The sequence below is a fragment of the Phragmites australis genome, chromosome 9 (genome assembly GCF_958298935.1).
Source record: "Phragmites australis chromosome 9, lpPhrAust1.1, whole genome shotgun sequence".
NCBI classification, from domain to species: Eukaryota; Viridiplantae; Streptophyta; class Magnoliopsida; order Poales; family Poaceae; genus Phragmites; species Phragmites australis.
The window spans coordinates 34,638,694-34,658,401 of record NC_084929.1 but is presented as its reverse complement, the minus strand read 5'-3'; the positions used below and the strand labels follow the sequence as shown (position 1 = coordinate 34,658,401).

At 46.2% G+C, this 19,708-nt stretch overlaps 2 protein-coding genes across 3 annotated transcripts; both read left to right on the top strand.

Moving 5' to 3' along the window:
• Positions 1–1,853: 1,853 nt before the first annotated feature.
• On the top strand, positions 1,854–4,225 carry LOC133929397 (U-box domain-containing protein 25-like). Its single transcript, XM_062376134.1, has one exon. The coding sequence runs from the start codon at positions 2,708–2,710 to the stop codon at positions 3,749–3,751; it is 1,044 nt and encodes a 347-aa protein (XP_062232118.1). The 5' UTR covers positions 1,854–2,707; the 3' UTR covers positions 3,752–4,225.
• A 9,755-nt stretch (positions 4,226–13,980) lies between these two features.
• On the top strand, positions 13,981–16,199 carry LOC133929906 (protein SPEAR1-like). 2 transcript variants are annotated; one of them, XM_062376662.1, is made up of 5 exons: positions 13,981–14,255; positions 14,389–14,493; positions 15,155–15,216; positions 15,350–15,440; positions 15,535–16,199. In XM_062376662.1, exons 1-5 carry the CDS (start codon positions 14,025–14,027, stop codon positions 15,631–15,633), a joined length of 588 nt encoding a protein of 195 aa, XP_062232646.1. In that variant the 5' UTR covers positions 13,981–14,024; the 3' UTR covers positions 15,634–16,199. The 2 variants fall into 2 exon arrangements, with proteins under 2 accessions (XP_062232646.1, XP_062232647.1); XM_062376663.1 differs by having other exon boundaries at positions 15,155–15,241.
• The last annotated feature ends 3,509 nt before the right edge of the window (positions 16,200–19,708 follow it).

Sequence of the window (19,708 nt, the reverse complement as noted above, 5' to 3'; positions counted from 1 at the left end):
TCAACCCTCTGGCTTTGTGGATCCAGTCAACCCTGATCATGTCTGTCGACTGAATAAATCTCTATATGGACTCAAGCAGGCTCCTCGTGCATGGTACAATTGGTTTGCCTCCTTTATTCTATCCATTGGGTTCGTTGGTGCCAAATTAGATTCTTCACTATTTATTCTTCATCGCGGCAGTGATACATCTTATTTGCTCTTATATGCGAATGATATTGTTCTTACTGCTTCCTCTGAGACTCTCCTTCGCCAGATTATAAGTGCACTTCAGCATGAGTTTTCCATGAAAGACCTAGGATCGCTCCATCACTTTCTTCGCAAGTCTGTCAGTCGTCATGATGGTGGCTTATTCCTCAGTCAGTGGCGGTATATTCTGGATATTCTTGCTCGGGCAAATATGAGTGACTGTAAGCCATGTTGTACGCCATTTGATACAAATGCCAAGCTTGCTTCGGATGTTGGTCCCCCTGTAACTGATCCTACACACTATTGGGTTAGCCGGTGCTTTACAATACCTCACTTTCACCAGACCCGACATTGCTTATGATGTGCAGCAAGTCTGTCTTCACATGCATGATCCTCGGGAGCCTCACTATGCTATGGTGAAACGCATTCTTCGGTAACTGAAGGGCACACTTGAGTTTAGCTTACAACTTCACCGCACCTCTATTGGAGCGCTCGTTGCTTATTCTGACGCAGACTAGGCAGGCTATCCAGACACTCACTGCTCGACTTCAGGCTACGCAATCTTATCTCCTGGTCTTTAAAGTGGCAGCACACTATCTCTCCCTCCAGCGCCGAAGCTGAGTATCGGGTTGTCGCTAATGCTGTCGCTGAGACTTCTTGGCTACGCCAGTTACTAAATGAGCTCCACTACCTGCCACAGCGTGCTACTGTTATCTACTATGACAATATCAGTGTAGTCTATCTCTCTACCAATCCAGTGCAGCATCAGCGCACCAAACACATTGAAATTGACTTGCATTTTGTCCGGGACCGTGTGGCTGTCGGAACATTGCGTGTTCTTCATGTGCCTACCTCGTCACAATATGCCAATGTCTTCACCAAAGGCATGCCATCTTCGTTATTCATGGAGTTCAGATCCAGTTTAAACGTTCGCTCTACTCCCGCTCCGCCAGTGGGGTGTATTAACGTATATTTGTTGACAGACACACAAGCACCTCATTCCTGCCGTGCATGATGCGCTACATGCGCGACACATGACGCTACGATCACCCGCAATCACAGGATCAAGGATCAAAGAACGGTCTCTGTAATCACAGGAGCGAGGATTAGTCTATGGCAACAACCAGAATTTTTTCTATGTTTGTGTGCATGTCGCTCCATCGCTTGCATGCATGTCTCTCCATGTTTGTTGTTTCTCCCGTGTAATCTATATATATGTAGCAATCCTTACTAATGAAAATTATTCAGTGTATGAGTATTAAATTCTTTCATGCTTTTCAGAACTATTCATTTGGATTTAGATTCGTATTAAAGAGGTGAGTGAAAAGAATTATAGAATATAAAAAAAATTAACGGATGAATGAGTATTAAGTAGAAAGAATAAATATCAAGATAGATAGACGGTGTGCGTGCAACCCATTGCGGAGTCGTATTTCCGAATGGCTTAGACCAACTCTAACAGCTCCTGTATCCATTTACCGCTTCACTGTGCCGACTGGTCTGTTGTCCTTTTGTCTCCTCTCAACATCCGCAAAGCTCTCCAACAGATACAGTATCAAGCTTTACAGTGTTGCGGAGTGAGAAGATGATGCTCCAAATTTGCAGACTAATGTAGCAACCCTTAATACTGTTTATATAGTACGACTATGGATCTAAAGGGAAGAGAAGAATAATATAAGATGGAATAGGATAGTTGTTAGAGAAAAAAAAATAGAAAATACTATATTATAGGTGATCTTATGCGTACGTGGCTGTTCCACAAAAGTGCTTCTCCTACTCCAATAATGCAGCTGGCGATCGATGGATGTGCCAATCAGCAACTGCCCCGCGCGCGAGTTAATTGGCTGTTGCCGCGCAGTGCGGCCGTACGCCCGCGCAGGCACGGATCGCTATCGCGGCCGCAGCAGCCGCAGCGTCTGAGACGGCGCGAATCCGCCACCACTCCCTCCTCTGCCGTCCCCATCTTGCTGCAAGATTCATTTCATTTCAGCCCCAGCGAGGCATCAATCAACGGGAAAGAGAAAGGCAGCGAGGATTGCAGCTGCGTCGCAACTCGCAAGGACGGAGCCGCACATGCCATGGGGATGCTTGCGCCATATGGTACCCTGACCCGGGCTGCAGCCTTGCCGATCGCTTTGCTTGTCCCCTTTTGATCCCAGTAAAACGTTACTGCCATGCCATGGTTAGCTTAACACCGTGCAGCCCCGCGGTCTTCCTCCTCTTTTTACTGCGCCGGTAACGCCACCCCCTCCGGCCTCCGTACACGTGCTGTGCTAGCTACTTAAGCAAGCCATGAGCGGGCACAGCGGCAGCGGCAGCGGCAGCTCAGCTTGCGTGGCTGCGCAGGATCCGCTCGACAGAGCGCGCGGGTAGTCAGTCACTCACAGCACCAGCATTCAATTAACTCGGGCCACCACCACCGCGGCTTGCCACCTCCATATCAACCAGCTCTGAGCTTGTCACTCTGCTCTGCGGCGTTCCTTTTGTGCGCGCAGCTCGATCAGCTCGGCGCCGTCGTGAGATGAGCCGTGCGCAGACGGGCGGGGGCGGGGGCGCGGGCGGGGGCGGCGCGGCGAGGCTCAAGGCGTCGCCGCGGGCGCTCTTCTCCTGCGGCATCTTCAGCACCTGCACCCACCCGGCGCTCAGCCCGACGGCGACTCCCAACAACAATGCGGTGCCGGGGAGCAGTACTGTCAAGGCTGGTGGCTCGACCACGCCCTGCGCCGAGGCTTCCGCATCGCCGGTGCTGGAGGCGGCGGCGACGCCACCGCCTCCGCAGCAGCGGCATCAGCGGATGCAGAGGAATGTCGGGCCGTCGGCGTCGTCGTCTTCGTCCTCGTCGTCGGCGTCGCAGAGCTTCACGCAGTGGAGGCTGCCGGTGCACCACCCGCCGCAGGCGTCCGCGTCCGCGTCGGCGTGTGGGGGAGAAGCCGGGGACGCGCTGTTGAGCGCGGAGGAGAAGTTCGCGGCGGGGGAGGTGGTGTCGGCGCTGCGGACGGTGGAGAGGGAGATGGAGGCCGCGGCGAGGGCGGTGCCGGCGGGGGTCGTGGCCGGAGTGGTGGCCGCGGTGCGGGGGCCGGCGACGGCGAGGCTGGCGGCGAAGGTGCTGCTGGTCGTGCTGCTGGAGGAGAGGAACAGGGAGACGGCGGTGGAGGCGGGTGCAGCGTCGGCCGCCGTGGAGGCGGTGGCGGCGTCCGGGCCGGCGGGGGCCACGGCAGAGCGCGCGCTGGCCGCGCTGGAGCTTCTGTGCACAGCCCCCGGCGGCGCCGTGGCGGTGCGGAGGGAGGCCCTTGCGGCGCCCGTGCTGGCACGGGCGGTCGAGGGGATGGCCGGCCGCGGTCGGGAGTGCGCCATCGGCGTCCTGGCAGCCATTTACGGCGGCGGCGGCGGCGGCGGCATCGAGGACGGGTCATCGCCGCCCCCGCCGGATGTAGTGAAGGCGGTGGTGGCGGCGATGCAGGGGGAGTGCAGCGCGCGAGGACGGCGCAAGGGCGCTCAGCTGCTGCGCGCGCTGCAGGAGGGCGGCCGCCTGGGACTCGCGTGGGACGGCGTCGGCGACCACTGACACGCGGGCCGCGTCTGCCAGCCTCCCAACCTGACGCATAGATCTCAAGTGTGCTCTCCGCTTACACGCGGGCCCCTGTGGCAGTGACCAATTAGGTGGTTGCACTGCGGCCGAGACCACTGAAGCGTGGGCCCGCGTGAGGACGTGAAGGAGCAGTGACTTGGCTTTGGTTCAGCGATCATGCTCAGGGAAACGGTCGGTTGGGTGATTGATTTGTGGTCACCTTTTGCAGCCTGTGATTTGTACCATCTTTCTCGTGAAAATTTATGGCTCGCATGACGCATCTGGCACCCACTCTTCTCTTCGTTTGTTGCTAGTAGGTCGCATGAAAGTTTATCTGTAGAGTCCGCTCCAGATTAGCTCCAAACAGAGGCTCATTTAACTCTCGACAAAAGTCATCATTTGCATAACGCTCTCTGCAAATATGTTGAGATCATAGTATCCCCACACCCCATAGTTGTTCCTCCTGTTCCTTATCTCATCTCTACACTTCTTCAGTACTGGATGTGCAGTAACGACTGAACCTGCAGTCTATTTTTGCAGATCAGACAATGTATGCACACAACTACACGAGCCTGAGCATACAGTTTTAGCATCTCTCGCTAGTTTCGAACAACAGGGCTGCTGGTTGGTCGCGCCCAAACCAAAATCCTTGCTGCCATCTCACGAGACATACAGCAACCTGCACCGTGTGGTCAGTCTGCACTCTGCAGGAAAATGCACACTAGTGGATCGCAAAATGCCTCTTTCTACCACTGCACCAGGCGAATCCCATCCCCAAAGCCCACGCGTGTTTCCAAAGGCTCCAAACACACCGCCGGTGCCGCTCCAGCTGAGCTGCTGCTGAAGCTGAACTCATCTGGACATCTGGTCTTGGCAAAGGATTCAGCAGCAGTTGCGGTTTGGTGGCAACACTCCTCACCCTACCGCAGCCAATCCTGCCCTGATTCTGCCACCCTCTCCTCCCCCTCACCTTTGGCATCTGCTTTTCGACGCAAAGATAGGCCTGTTGCATCGATCTCCAGCTCCTCTGACTCTAGGTTCTGTTGTGCCCAACTCTGACTGACTGATGGCTGACCGACCGGCCTGTAGTGATGTCACTTTTTCAGAGGCCCCTGGCCCCAATGGCGTCGCGGCAGGGCAGGCGGCACATCCTTTTCCTTGTTCCTGCTGTGAATACTTGTCGCGCCACCCCCAGGTAGGAGGCTGGTATTGTTTGTTGAGCGACATTCGCCACTGGTTTTCAAATTTCTTTTTTATGGAGCAGCCATCAGTGATGGTAGCTGCCGTGTATGCTATGGCCGGTGAGGTTTAAGATTCAGAGAGGAGAGAAGGTTTTTGAGGTCCTGGACTTAAAAGGGATGTCTAGAGAAGAAATGCCTGTGCATCGTTCTCCAGCTCAGCTGGCTCTTCGCTCTCTTTACCTCATCCTTAAGTTGACTCTAGGTTCTGACTCACTGACCCTTTTTCAGAGGCCCCTGGCCCCACCCAATGGCATCGCGGCAGGGTAGACGGCACATCCTTTTCCTTGCTCCTGCTATGAATACCTAGCGCGCCACCACCCGGAAGGAGGCTGAAACTGTTTGTTGAGCGAGATTTGCCATCGATTTCCAACTTTTTTATGCTTCGCACCTGAAATTTAGGAGCGAACATCAGGCGACAACGACCACAACGTACACTATGGTCAGTGAGGTTTAGAGTTCAGAGAGGAGGTTTTTGAGGTACCGGACTTAGAGAGATATTAAAAAGAAGGCTGTTCGACGGAGAAGATAGGTGAGGGGAGGTGGCCAAGGCATCATCGGCCATGGGTGGCGGAGGTCGGCTAGTGGGCTAGTGCCAATGGCGGGGAGGCAAGGATGCAATCCGACGGAGCTAGGTTAGCGCGACGGTAAGTGGTGGGCGTGGATCTAACAGCGAAAGAGCGTCCAAAGGTGGGTGGAATAGGGTAGCACTGTGAGAGCGATTACGTGAGCTAGAGAAAAAGATAGACAAGTGCCGTCCAAACGCGAATCGATGGCCAGGGCCTTATTATTTTTCTTGAAAGGATCCAACGGTCCATGAAATCGCACACTGGTCGCATTGGTTTCATGGGTTCGTGGGCTTGTTTGCTTGGTCTGATTGTGCTCGCTTTTGCTCCAAGCAACGCGGCAACGTTCAATCCTATGGATTTATTAAAACTTGACGTGATTGCTGCCACGAAGGGTTCGACTGACGGATGGAATATTACGACAGCTAATAAGCATGCACGGTTGATGCACGGATAATGCCACCCAATTATGTGTGATATGAACACTTCAGAAGAATTATATCTATGTGACATGTAGCTATCAGACAAGGGCATCAGAGGCTAGCATCACTACATTAGTCAATGGCTCTACCCGTCACCGTAATACTTGCTTGCCACTATCGACATTCTTCCTTTGGATATTCACTGGGTAGCAGAGAATTTGTGATTCTTTTTTCTTTCTTCCACTTTCCTTCCTTTTTTAAAAAAATTGAATGCTTAAACTCCAAGCTAATAAGCTGGATATATACAAGGTGATTAGCGTGACAGCAAAGCGCAAGACGTATGGCCAATCCATGTCCACATGTGCTTATCAACTCATACCATCTTAGATTGCAACGTTAAGGACAGTCAATTTGTCAAATGTGATTAAACTATGGAACAGCTAACTGCAGCAGCTGCAGGTTAAGAATGTCATAAAGTATATATACATGACCCAAACGAAGGAATAATAAGAAATGGATTTCTTGATCATCCTTTTATTTGGTGCTCACGCGGCCTGAACTTAATCAATAGCATTTTCTTAGCTAACTTTGCACTCAGTGGGTTGGAAGAACTTCCTTTTGGACGCTGGCATGCAAGCACGTACTGTGATTCTTTGGCCCAGTTAGGTTAATCAAAGGGTCTGTTTGTTTCAGCTTCGGGTTGTGACTTTCAGCTTTTACAATTCGAAGCTGAAACAAACAGACAGCTTTTGGTTATAGTTTTTTAAAATCTGCTGGTTGGATTGTGAGAATCTGAGAAGCTGGTTTTTCTCAATTTTTGATAGATTGTGAAAATCCATTTTACTAAACTGTCCATCAAATTTTTTTAAAATCTACAATAAAAAAGCTTTTCACAATCCAGCTTTTTACAGTCCAGCTTTTCACAACCTAGCTTCTATAAGCTGCTTTTCAAAATCTCCAGCTGAAACAAACAGACCCTAAATAAATTTGATCAAGCCTACTTTTTTCTGAATGATAAAAAGTAACATCTTGATTATTATACATAGATCTTGTTTCAGCTTTTCTACACATCTAGGCCGGCCGGACTGAAGTTTCTGAAGATAGGAGCAGTGGAAGTAGGACTATCTTAGTACTATCTTAGTAGTATCTTAGCTAGCAGGGGGGGCCTTCTTTGCTATGAAAGCAACTGCATTTTATTTAATTAAAAACAGCCGTAATTAGTCTCGAAAAGCTTCTACACATTCAACTAAAATATGGAGGAGCATCATGCATGCACAGCGTGTTGCTATTTTCTAAACCACATTGCTCAGAAAACTCCCTACCCATTTAGCTAATTAGCCTAAGCCAGCCTTCCAAGAGTTAGGTGATGTTCCCTTTAAGGAGTTCATTCGCGAAGATCGGATGCTTTAAATCTCAACATATCCTTTTGTTTACTTAATAAAAAAATAATCTGATTATTAATTGGTTGATGCCGCGCGTGTACTTTTGCATATCGTCTGTTGCTGTTCCTGCAGCAGTTTGCACGCGTTGTAAAGCTAATGCTGCATTATATATCTTATGAGATTTTCTAGCTCTAGACCATCAATTTTCGATGCATATTATCATTGATCGGCACAGGAAGGAGATCCAGGGGCCGCACGTGATGTTAGACTTAATCCTAGCGTGGGCCTTGCGAGTTGAATCACACAGAAGCAATGAGTACTAGATGGCTCGTATACGGGTAAGGTGTCATTCGTTTGTGTGCAGGATTATGGATCAATGTGCACGAGTTTAGTTAGAGTTGGAATTTGAAAATTGGAGGATCCGATTCGGTTTAGAGATCGGTTTATCTTCAGGTAGTAATTGCTATAAATATGAGTTATAATCTCTAGTTTTTTTTTTAAGTTGAATAGAGTCGTACATTCCTCCAGAAAGCTATTGATCTTCTTCTTCTATTTTTCGTGTTCTCATCGAGTTTCTACTATTCGGCGTTTGGCTTGTTTCCCATTTGATTTCTTTTATCCTTGATTTGCTTCTCGTCAAGTTCGATCTTCTAGTTCTTGTGCAAGTTTTAGAGGACTAAAACCAACATATGGTATCAGAGCCTTACAGGACACGCACAACCTAGCTCACCGAATTATCCGGCATCGGCGACCTGCTACCCACCGGAACAAAGCCGGCACCAACTCATGAAGATGTTGTCATTCCTCAGGGCGAGGCGGTGTGGGAGAGTGGCGGTAGGCCATTTTAGTACCCGCAGTTGACAGCGATGAATTACACAAGCTGGGTAATTCAGGTGCAAGCGATGATGGAAGATCAAGACTTCTGGGATGTAGTCGATCCAGCGGCCGGTGCGGCCGTCGACGAGAAGAAGGACAAGAAGGCGAGGTCGCATCTCTTCCAAGCGCTCCCGGAGGACTTCCTGATGCAGGTGGCGAAGAAGAAAATGGCGAAGGAGGTCTGGGACTGTCTCAAGGCAAGGTTTGTTGGCGCGGATCATGTCAAGAATGTGCGGCTGCAAACGTTGAAGAGTGAATTCGATGCCATGTGTATGAAGGAGGGAGAGACCTTGGATTAGTACGCTGGAAAGCTCAACGACATGTTCGTTAGGTATGCAAACCTGGGGGCAATGCATTGGTCAAGAAACTGTTCGACACTGTGCTGAATCAATTCCTCAGTGTAATCACCATGATCGAGCAGTTCAACAACCTTGACACCATGTCATTCAAGGAAGCTGTAGGGAGGCTGAAGACGTATGAAGAGCGTGCGCACCTGCGCGCATCCAATGGCAGCAGCAACACCGACGGCCAACTCCTGCTCACTCGGGCCGAGTGGCAGGCACGACAGAAAAAGAACAGCAACGACTCCTCGTCAAGCAATGAGGGGAAATCCCACACTCCTGTAGATAGCAGCAACTGCATCCAGGGTGGTCATGGACGTGGCAAAGGCCGTGGTAGAGGTGGTCGTGGCGGGACGTCGCGCAATAACGAGGAGAGTGGCTCGGGTGGCTTTTTTGCCACAACAAAAGCCACATCAAGTGCTATAATTGTTACAATATGGGGTATTACGTGTCCGAGTGCAAGGCACCGAAGAAGGAGGAGGAGACACATCTCACTTGTGCCGATGACATTGAATCGGCCTTGCTACCTGCGGTGTCAAAAGAGCCGACACCAGAATGGTAGCACAGGCGGGGAGCCAAACTGCTAAATGAGTAAAAGATAACGCCGGAGCTACGCAACACCACAGAGATAGGTGCAAACTCGGAAGTCTGGTATCTGGACAACGAACTAGCAACCATATGACCGGTGACAAAGGAAATTTTAGGGAGTTGGATGAAGGTGTCATCGGTAGGGTGAAGTTTGGGGATGGCTCCCCGGTGCAAATTATGGGCTTAGGGTATATCGTGTTTAGCTACAAGAACGTCGACCGGTGGCTGATGCAGGAGGTCTACTACATTCCCCGATATTGTAGCAATATCATCAGCCTTGAACAACTCACTGAAGTTGGACATAAGTTGATTATGGAAGCCGAATATTTATATGTGTATGATAGAAGACTTGCATATTTGTTGATGAAGGTGAGGCAAACTCCAAATCGCCTCTATAAGATCGAGCTTCATCCAGCGACGTTGGTGTGTTTCTTAGCAAGTCTTGAGGACCCGACGTGGCTCTGGTATGTGAGGCTCGACCACGTCAATTTCACTGCCATGAAGCAACTCATTGACAAGGAGATGGCGGCGGGAGTGCCGCCGATCACACACCCAAACCAGCTATGTCAAGGGTGTTTGGTGGCGAGGCAACCATTCCCGGCGATGGCAACTTACAAAGCGAAGGAACCGCTCGAGCTGCTACATGCTGACATGTGTGATCTAATTACACCTTTGACTCTCGTCAGTAATAGTTATTTCATGTTAATTGTTAATGACTTCACTCGATGGATGTCGGTGTATATGATCAAGTCGAAGGATCAAACCTACTCCATGTTCAGAAGATTCAAGTTGTAGGCCGAGAACACAAGCGGGCAGCATGTTAAGACGTTGAGGACTGATTGTGGCAGAGAATTCCTCTCTGCTGAGTTCACCTGGTTGTGCGAGAAGGTCAAGATCGAGTGACATCTCACCACACCATACACGCCACAACAAAACGGCATGGTAGAGCAAAGGAACAGAACAACGATGGTGATGGCAAGGTCTCGTCTCAAGAGCATGAATGTGCCTGGAAGATTTTGTGGAGAGGCGTGTGACACGCGGTGTATCTACTGAACCATTTGTCGATGAAGGCGTTGGACAATCACACTCCATTCGAGGCTTGGAACAGAAGGAAGCCACATCTAGCACACCTTTGTGTGTTCGGCTGCACGACACATGTGAAGGTGATAATACCACACTTGAAGAAGCTTGACACTAAAGCCAATCGATGGTGTATCTTGGCGTCGAGGATGACTGTAAGGCCCACCGTCTCTTTGATCCATGACGTGGGAAAATTCATGTAAGTCGTGATGTCAAATTTGAAGAAAACGTGGGGTGGAGTTGGAGCACAGACGCTGGTAGGGGGATCCATTGGATTTCTCTGTCGAGGAGGTGTTTTGCACAGAGCCAGCGAAGGGTGGCTCTATGCCGTTATCGTGTGGCTTGGCAAGTGAGCCGACAACTATGGCACAAGTCCACCCAAACCCTTCATCGATTCCGCTGGCTGACAAGATGATGCCAGGAAGGCCAGCAACCAGGACACGTGGTGATGCACGCACGACAACAGCCTCTCCAGCATCTCCCTCCACTCCGCTGGTGACGTTGGCCCCTGAATCATCGACGAATGACCAAGCCACATCGCAGTCGAGCGGGAGCGGCATCACTAACGAAAGGTCGATGACATCATGAGAGATGCTCTAAGGGTGGATCTCGATAAAGACATGGAAGAAGAGGCCATGTTCGTGGAGACGTAGGAGTCATCCTGCTACCGTGAGGTAGCTGGGCAGCAGGTCTGGGAGGATGCCATGGCCAAGCAGATCGAGTCCATATAGAAGAATGACACATGGGATCTCATTGTGTTGTCGGCTAGACACAAGCCGATTGGACTCAAATGGGTTTATAAATTGAAGAAGAACACAGAAGGAGACGTGATTAAGCACAAGGCAAGGCTGGTCACAAAACGATATGTGCAGCGACAAGGAATCAATTTCGAAGAAGTGTTTGTGCCGGTGGCTAGGCTGGACACCGTGCATGTCATTCTTGTTGTTGCAGCCAATCGAGGTTGGCAAGTTCATCACCTTGATGTCAAGATTGCATTCTTAAATGATGAGCTCGAGGAGGAAGTATACGTAGCCCAGCTGGAGGGCTTTTGTAGTGAAGAATAACGAGCATTGTGTGCTCAAACTCAACAAGACGTTGTATGGACTCCAACTTGACAGAAGCTTGAAGCAGATTGGTTTTAGCAGATGTTCACAAGAGCAGACCGTATACACAAGAGGATTAGGTCTTGCAGGTGTGATAGTTGGAGTATATGTTGATGATCTCATTGTGACAGGAGAAAGTCCAGAAGAGATCATAGGATTCAAGCAGTAGATGATGAGCGAGTTCGAGATGACCAATCTCGGATTGCTCAATTACTATCTCGAGATTGAGGTAGCACCAGAAGATGGGCGAATTACAATCAAGCAAACAATGTATGCGAAGAAGGTCCTTGATCAATTCGGTATGCTAGATTGCAATTCCATAAAATTCCCTATGGAACAAAGGACTCAGCTACATAAGGATCCAAATGGGCAGCCGGTGGATACAACTGAATATTATCGCATCATTGGTTATCTAAGGTATTTACTCCATACAAGATATGACCTTTCATTTGCTATCGGAGTGGCAAGCAGATTCATGAAGAAGCCCATAGTGGTGCATCGCAAGGCAGTAAAGCAAATTCTTCGGTATTTGAAGGGTACCGTTCATTATGGGCTTGTGTATACAAGAGGAGGAAGAGTAGAAGTAATCACCGGATACACTGATAGTGATCTGGCCAGTGACATGGATGACAGGAAGAGTACCAGAGGTATGGCTTTCTATATCAATGATAGTCTGGTGTCACGGTATGTCTTCATGCGAGGCTGAATTCATGGTGGCGATAGCGGTGGCATGCCAATCATTTTGGCTTAGAAGTCTGTTGGAGGAGCTGACAGGAGAAGAGCCCAAAACAGTCAAATTATTTGTTGATAACAAATCAATGATTGTTTTGATGAGAATCCAGTTTTTCACGAACGCAGTAAACATATTGACACCAGATTCTATTTCATTCGTTAGTGCGTTGAAGGTGGCCATATTGAGGTTGAGATCATCTGCACAGAGGAGCAGCGAGCCGACGCTCTGACGAAGGCATTGCCGATGGTGAAGCTGGCGGTCATGCAGTATCTATTGGGAATTCGTGATCTCAACCCTCGTCAGGATTAGGGGGATTATGTTGGACTTAATCCTAGCATGTACCTCGGGGAGTTGAATCATACGGAACCAAGGAGTACTTATATGGCTGGTATACAGGTTGGGTGTCGTTCGTTTGTGTGCATGATTATGGATCGTGCAGTGTGCACGAGTTTAGTTAGAGTTGGAATCAGAAAATTAGATGATCGGATTCGGTTTAGAGTTTAGTTTATCCCTAGATAGCAGTTGTTATAAATATGAGTTGTAATCTCTAGTTTTTGTAAGTCGAATAAAATCATAAATTCCTCCAAAAAACTATCGATCTTCTTCTTCTGTTTTTCTGCTCTAGTCGAGTTTCTGCTATTCTGCGTTTGGCTTTGTTTCTGGTCTGGTTTCTTCTGTTCTTGATTTGCTTCTCGTCAAGTTCGATCTTCTAGTTTCTGCGCAAGTTCCAGAGGACCGAAACCAACACGTGAAGCAGAAATCTACGATTGAAACTGTAGCAACTGGCAAGTGGCAACTATATTAACAAGAAATGCAGGTGTCCTGGACCTGTGGCCATGATACACATATGTATGTGGTTGTGTTCGATCAAGGAGGATCCTTTCCACCTAAACTGTGATCCATGTCCGATCTAGCTGATGAGCCTGATCTGATCCATGATGCAACCAGCGAAGCTTCTGATTCCCGAGATCGCCGAGAAGATTTTCTCCGCATCATCTCTCCCTCCCCTACGGTCTATGGACACTACATACTAAATTAATTCCTCTCCTCAAATCTCTTTATTAGTTTATTTGTACCATTTTGATTCGGCACTTAGAATGTTGTTCCATGTCTCTCCAATTGTTTGGTTGTATATTGTTGCTTTTTGTTCAGTGGTGGTATGTAATGGATATATGAGCTGCATAAGGGAGTTGGTTGTACCAATTAAGCAAGAAAGGAGATTCAAAGGTCTATGTACTAAAGTACTTCACCATCATTTCAACCTCGAATACGTGGGGTCCTTAATTTTCTTCCTCTTGCTAATATTTGACACATCAAGAGTACCAAGATTCTAGACTTCCAGTTCACAGCATTATTGGAGGCAGGCGAGAAGCTAGAAAGAAATTGATGGTGTTGCACACATGTATAATTTTGAAGTAATATTATCGATTTTAGTTGTTTTAGGTGGTCAAAATAAGCTACTTAATGCTAAAACTTGTTTCTAGCCTAGTGCATGTGCACCACCCTGCCTAATGTGGTTTCGCCACATTTGAAGGGACGCAACTGTATTAATTTATTAACAGACAACATTTTTTATGCAACTTCCGTTTATGTGCCATTTCTGCGGAAATTTGAGAATCTTACTGTAAATTACTTTCCAAAGTTATCAGGGGTGCATTTTTCTGACAAAGATATCCCCCGAGATTGTCCCCGAACAAATCAAATCATGGAACTCAATTTAAATTCTCCTTTTGTTTTAGTGATAGAGTTTGGGCACATGGTGCTGATTATAATATGCTAATGAGCACCATGCCACTACATAGATCAAATTAATAATTCCAATTAAAAAAAAGGAGATATCTCCCTTTCACTTTAAGAGGCTTCTTCACACCATCCTGCTTCTCCTTTCTTTCTTGCTCCCATTTCTTGGTCGTCCTCTAGGTCTAGGCTAGCTAGGGATCCATGAGTGCTAGCAACTCTGGGGGCAGCATGGAATGGGGAAGGGGAAGAGCATCTGGCTCCAGGAAGGGCAAAAGAGCCGGCAACAACAGCTCTGACAAGCCGAGGCAGCCGCAGCGAGGCCTCGGCGTGGCGCAGCTGGAGAAGATCAGGATACAAAGTGAGATGGCCGAGTCCTTGCACCACCCTCTTGGCCAGCCACCTCTTATCCATAGAACTGGTAGCTTCAATTTGGTAATCGTTCAGGCATATATGTATATATGTGATCATTTGGTTCTTTGATTTTTGGTTCCGTAAGTAGTATAGCCATACTTAAGTCTAGAATTTCTGATTTGTTTTGTGATTTTGTAATCGATTGATCGAGCAGGAAGATGTGCGATTGTCTCACTCGCTGCCATCGTCTCCATCCTCCTCCTTCCATGCTAATATCAGTGTTTCGTCGTCCTACCCAATTCATCGTCCAAATCTTGCGGTACACATGCAATTGTTTCTTTTTTGAATAATCGTTCGGCAACTGTGGATTAAGCACTGCTATATACTAGCAGAGATCACTCAAATTAATTTACCAAAGGTAGCCTTGTGAGATTGTTGCTATTTTCTTGGTATCCAGATTAATTTCGAAATTCCATGATTAATAGAGATATATGCATTTTTGTTCTGATAATTTAGTTGATTAATATAGTGCAACAGCAAAGAATGAGTAATCTACGATATGAGATCAGAAAAGTTAGCAAAAAATTGATCTTATTGACCTTTTTAAATTTTGTTTCCAATGCTTTTGCGAGGTACTTCCATATTTGTATACTACTATATAGCAAAAAAATGATCTTATTCCCTTTTTAAATTTTGTTTCGTCCGATGCTTTTGCGAGGTACTTCCATATTTGTATACTACTATATCAAGAATGCATCATATGTATATATAGATTACTTCGGGCGAAAGAATGATATATATGTCATGGAGCCTAAAAGATGAACAAGAATGCATAATATAATTAAGCCTAAAAGATGAGCAGGAGAGTATCATTGCAGCTCAAAGGGTTTTATTCTCCCATGCACGTGATGGCCTTGGCTTGCCTGCATATCTTACGGCTGGTGGTGTGACCTAACCTTGTGTCTTGTACTACGTATTAGATGGCATATGGAGAGAGAGGAGACATAAGATATGGTGAATTCCAAACGGATCCCATCATCAGGTGCGTCCATGCATGCATGTACAAGGTTTATTCACGTCTACCTCCATTATCTTGTCTCGTGATCATATCAAAGACGACCCAAACACCCAATGCAGTAACATGTGCGCATCTTCCTAATGTGCCTTCAATTTAGATCACCTTACTACCATGGCGCTATCTACGGTTCAGAAGCACACGATTACTCCCATCAGAGCAACGTCACATTGCCTCTCTTCGAAACTGAGGTGCTTATGCTAATTTGAAGTGTATTAATATGTGTGTGTGCAATTTCAGTTTTGTTGATAACTTATTGAAGTGTACGTTACTTCACTTTTGTAGGAATCCATTTCCTTGAAGAGACAGTACGATCTAAATCAATCGGTAGACTCGCCGAACTTAGATGATCAACAAGAGGTGGATCTTGAGCTCAAGCTATGATCCAAAATATGCCTTCTGTGGCTCTACCTTGCAGTTAAGTTCCCTGGTTATTTCTGCCACAAGAACTAAAGACTTTCAGTCTTGCGTGTAATGCATGCACATCGATCATAAGAAAAAAAGATATGCATATGCGCAATTCTTTAAGACACGGTGTGTCGGTGTGTAATTGAGTTACTGAACTGAACTGATCAAGTACCGGGATTTGGTGATATGCTGGCTAGCTAGTTGATATGTACATTGTGTATACTTTGGTAGCATAGAATTAGTTCTTTTTCACCGTGATGTTGCAAGTATGTATACTCATCCGCATTATATTGCTGAGTTCAGAAGAGAGTAGTGGTGCAAGTCTATATCTCTGGCACGTACTGCCATTACTTCAGAATTTTGCTGATGCGAAATCAGAACAAAGGAGAAGACCATAGGTCTAGCTAGTGCTGATGGTTAATGCTCCATGTATGTTTGACACCATGGAAAGTTGGCATGCATGAAGCAGGTTGTGCGTGCTCATTGCATATTTTGATGGCCATGCTCTCTGTTAACTGTGGGCTTGCCTGTTTTATTTTTGAACGAACAAACACGAGATTGTGTGTCTATTTCATTGATAGAGAATACAATTTTTCTTAATAAGTACAGAAGGTTACTCTCTCTCTAGCTAATAGAGGTGCTAGATGCCTCGCTCCGGCTATGGCCAAGACCATGCCTCCTTGATCTTTGCAAATAGTGTCTCTGGCGGGGCATCTCGATGTTGGAATACCCTTGAGTTACTCTCCTTCCATATTTCCCATGAAATTAGGATGATTAGCGTTCTCAGCTCTCCTTTCTTGGTGTGTTACCGGTTGAAACAATATTGGTCTACCATTCGTGAGTATTTTCGCTGGGCGGCCATGCTAAGGGATTTATATGTGGTTGGGAGGTCTATGTGGCAATGGAGGCCTAAATCATCTTGTTGTATTTGTTGGGTCCAATGTCCCTCCAAATGAAGAAACTAATAACCTAAAAGCCAACATGGCCCTGTGCGTGTGAGCCGTTGATTGCCGTCGTGATGGACGCCGGAGATACATCCTCTTATGTGAAGGGGGTAGGTGAAAACCCTAGCCTCTCACCTTAGTTCAGGTTGAGAGAGAGACAGTTGTGTAGTAGGTGAGAGAGAGAGAGAGAGAGTAACATCTATAGAACGACCAAAGGAGAGACGAGATGAGAAGAAAAGGCTTGCTGTCCAGATCAGTGTGTCTTATGCAACCTTTATCAATCTTGTGATCAGAAGCTAAAAACGTGGTTGAATCAGTATCAAACTTGATGAGATCGTTTGACACTTGTAGATCTCTGATTTGTACGGTTGAATTGAATATTTGGTTAGTGGAGCACAAGATTTGAGCTGAAGTTTGACAGCTCTGTTAGCAGCGGATTCAACAGTGCACAGTTTTGGCACAAGCTCGGTTTGAGGGGTCAAACGGTGTCCAATTTAGCTGATTTTTGGTAAGTTCGTGGAGGACTCATTGATCTACAGTTCTGCCAAGTTTGAATGAATTTAGATATGTGGTTTGCTCGGTGTGATCTGAACTCCGAATGAGACAGAATGCAGTCTTCTCTGTTTAGCTAAAAGTGCTAGTCTGGTCATATCTTGCTTTAGTGTTATTGGTATTGTTGTTATACCTAGGTTGTGATTATTTTGTTGGTGTTGCTGATATTGTGGTGTACCTGGAGGTTGTAGAGAAGACTATTTGTATCTATTATCGCTCTACAGTGGAAAAGGTTAGAAGTAGGCTGATTGCCCCATGGTCTATGGATTTTTACTTCTCTTGATTGTATGACGTTTTCTATGTAAATAATTGTCACTTGTGCATATTGTGTTGTTTATTCCGCCGCTAACTGTTGGTTGAAACTGTCCTCAAAGTTTATCATAAGAAGAGAGATTAATGGTGCATGGTTACTACCTTTTATTCCTAACAGTATCTACATTCAGCTAGGAGATGGTGCGCTATTTCTTGCATTTGGCGGCATAGGGGGTATGAGGGGTTGTGTGGTCATCCCATTAATTCTAGTCTGTTTGATGTTCATATATAGTTTTTTTTATAAAAATCCTGATTCACGTGCGTCTACGAGCAATCAACTCATGTATCACACGTGGCCCACGTAATAGGCCAAGTTGTGGCGCAAAAAAAACTATTTCTTAATGACTTTTTTTAAAAAAACTTTTTCTCAATAACTTTTATCTCAAAACTATTGAGCTAGAAAAGTTTTTTAAGCTAAAAAAAAGAAAGTTGTGGAGGAAAAAACTTTCCAAAAAAAAAGTACTAGGCTGTCGGGGAGGTTCAAGAGCTGTCCCTTGGCGCGCACGTGCAAAAAGAACTTTTTACTGTAGCAGGAGGCTATGTAATATTTTCTGAAAACTTTTCCCCAAAACTTCTGAATAAACTTTTCTCGTTAGTTTTTTCTCAAAACTTTTTTAGCCAAATTTTTTCCATGCAAACTTTTTCAAAAATAGAAAGACACGGGAGATTTTTTTTCTACCAAAGGGAAGAGCGAGGGGCTGTCAGGAGATTCGCATGCTGGCGTCCTGGCGCGTGCTAATTAGCGGCGTCCGGTGTTTTAGCTCCAGCCATACGAAAGAATTTGTATTTTGGAGGCGTCCACGCCTTCCAAATCAGAGTCTCGTAGGTAGAGCCGGCGGAGCTACGAACTGGGCTCGATATGCCGAGGCCACCGTGCACTCGCCATGTTGAGTTAGCTTCCACGTGATGTCGTCTGGTGTGCTAGGAGGTGTACTTCACGTACTGCTGTCCAGAGATGTACAGATACCTGCAGGTGTGTCTGCATCTGTGGAGGCTTAGGTCTTGTATCTGCTAGCATATGATATGGCGAGTATTATCCTTCCATGCTTTCAAGACTTCAGATTAGTGCAAGGTGCCAAGGAGGCATTTGTATCAGAAGTTGAGAAAAATTATGCTTTTCTATCCCGAAACCAACAGAAAATTATGGTCGTTGAGAGAAACATGAGTCGCGTTCTAGCTATCACCTGTGTAAACATTATAAGCATTGTTAAGTTCTATCTGACGCTAGCCAGCTAGCTATGAATTTGATCAGTGAATATATGTACAGGTATTCATAGATGTTTACACCTTGGAAACATATATATATGGTGCAGTTCATATATGCATGCATTCGCCACTAGTTATTGTACAAGTATGGATGTGATTATGTTTTCCTTCAAAAAAAAAATTGAATGAAATGTAATCTCTAGTTGTGTTTACTCTGCTAGTGAATGAATTTTCACCTTTAATCTGAAGAAGTTACAGAGTCAGCTATTTGTACAGATACGTAAGAGCAAGATGTCAATATATATCACGCAATTCATCAGCTGTGCTGTAGTGCTGTGATCTCTCAAACTAGACATGCTTTTATCATCATTCTCTTCGTCTTGTTAATCAATTAATAAATAGTACATGAGTAACTAATAATGCTTGGATTGACAAAAAAACATTTTTCTACAGGCGAAGACAAACAAAAACATCAATGCCCCAGCTTCTTTTCCAAGGAAAAGAGGCTACGCGAGATCACAAAATAATGGTGATATACAATACTAATCTGACGCCTAACCAATATCAGGATATTGTTCTTCATGCCTGGCCTTTCTTGTGCATGGTCGATAGCTAGCGATAAAAGGCTACAGAATATTAATTCTTGTTGATACGCAGCAGCATGCACCACCCTCTCAATCTTCAGTCGTATCTGCTGTATCTGTACGTAATAAGAAGAGTACAGCAATCCAACAATTAATAGACAATGACAGAAGCTCTCTGTGCTGTCTACGCGGATCAATCAGCTTTTGCAAATATCAAGCTGTAGTTTTAAACTAGCTAATGATATGATTAATCATCGCATGCATGTGTTGCTAATTGAGTTGTGCATGCGGAAAGGGACGCGCCAGTACTGCAAGTTGCTCAAAACGTACGCCTAGCTCTCTCATGTCTCTCAACCGCCAAGATTAAAGGAGGCCTTTTCTGAGTTAAATATGGCATCGATATCTATATGTTTATAAACCTTAATCATGTAATCGTGATGCCAGAATGGCAGA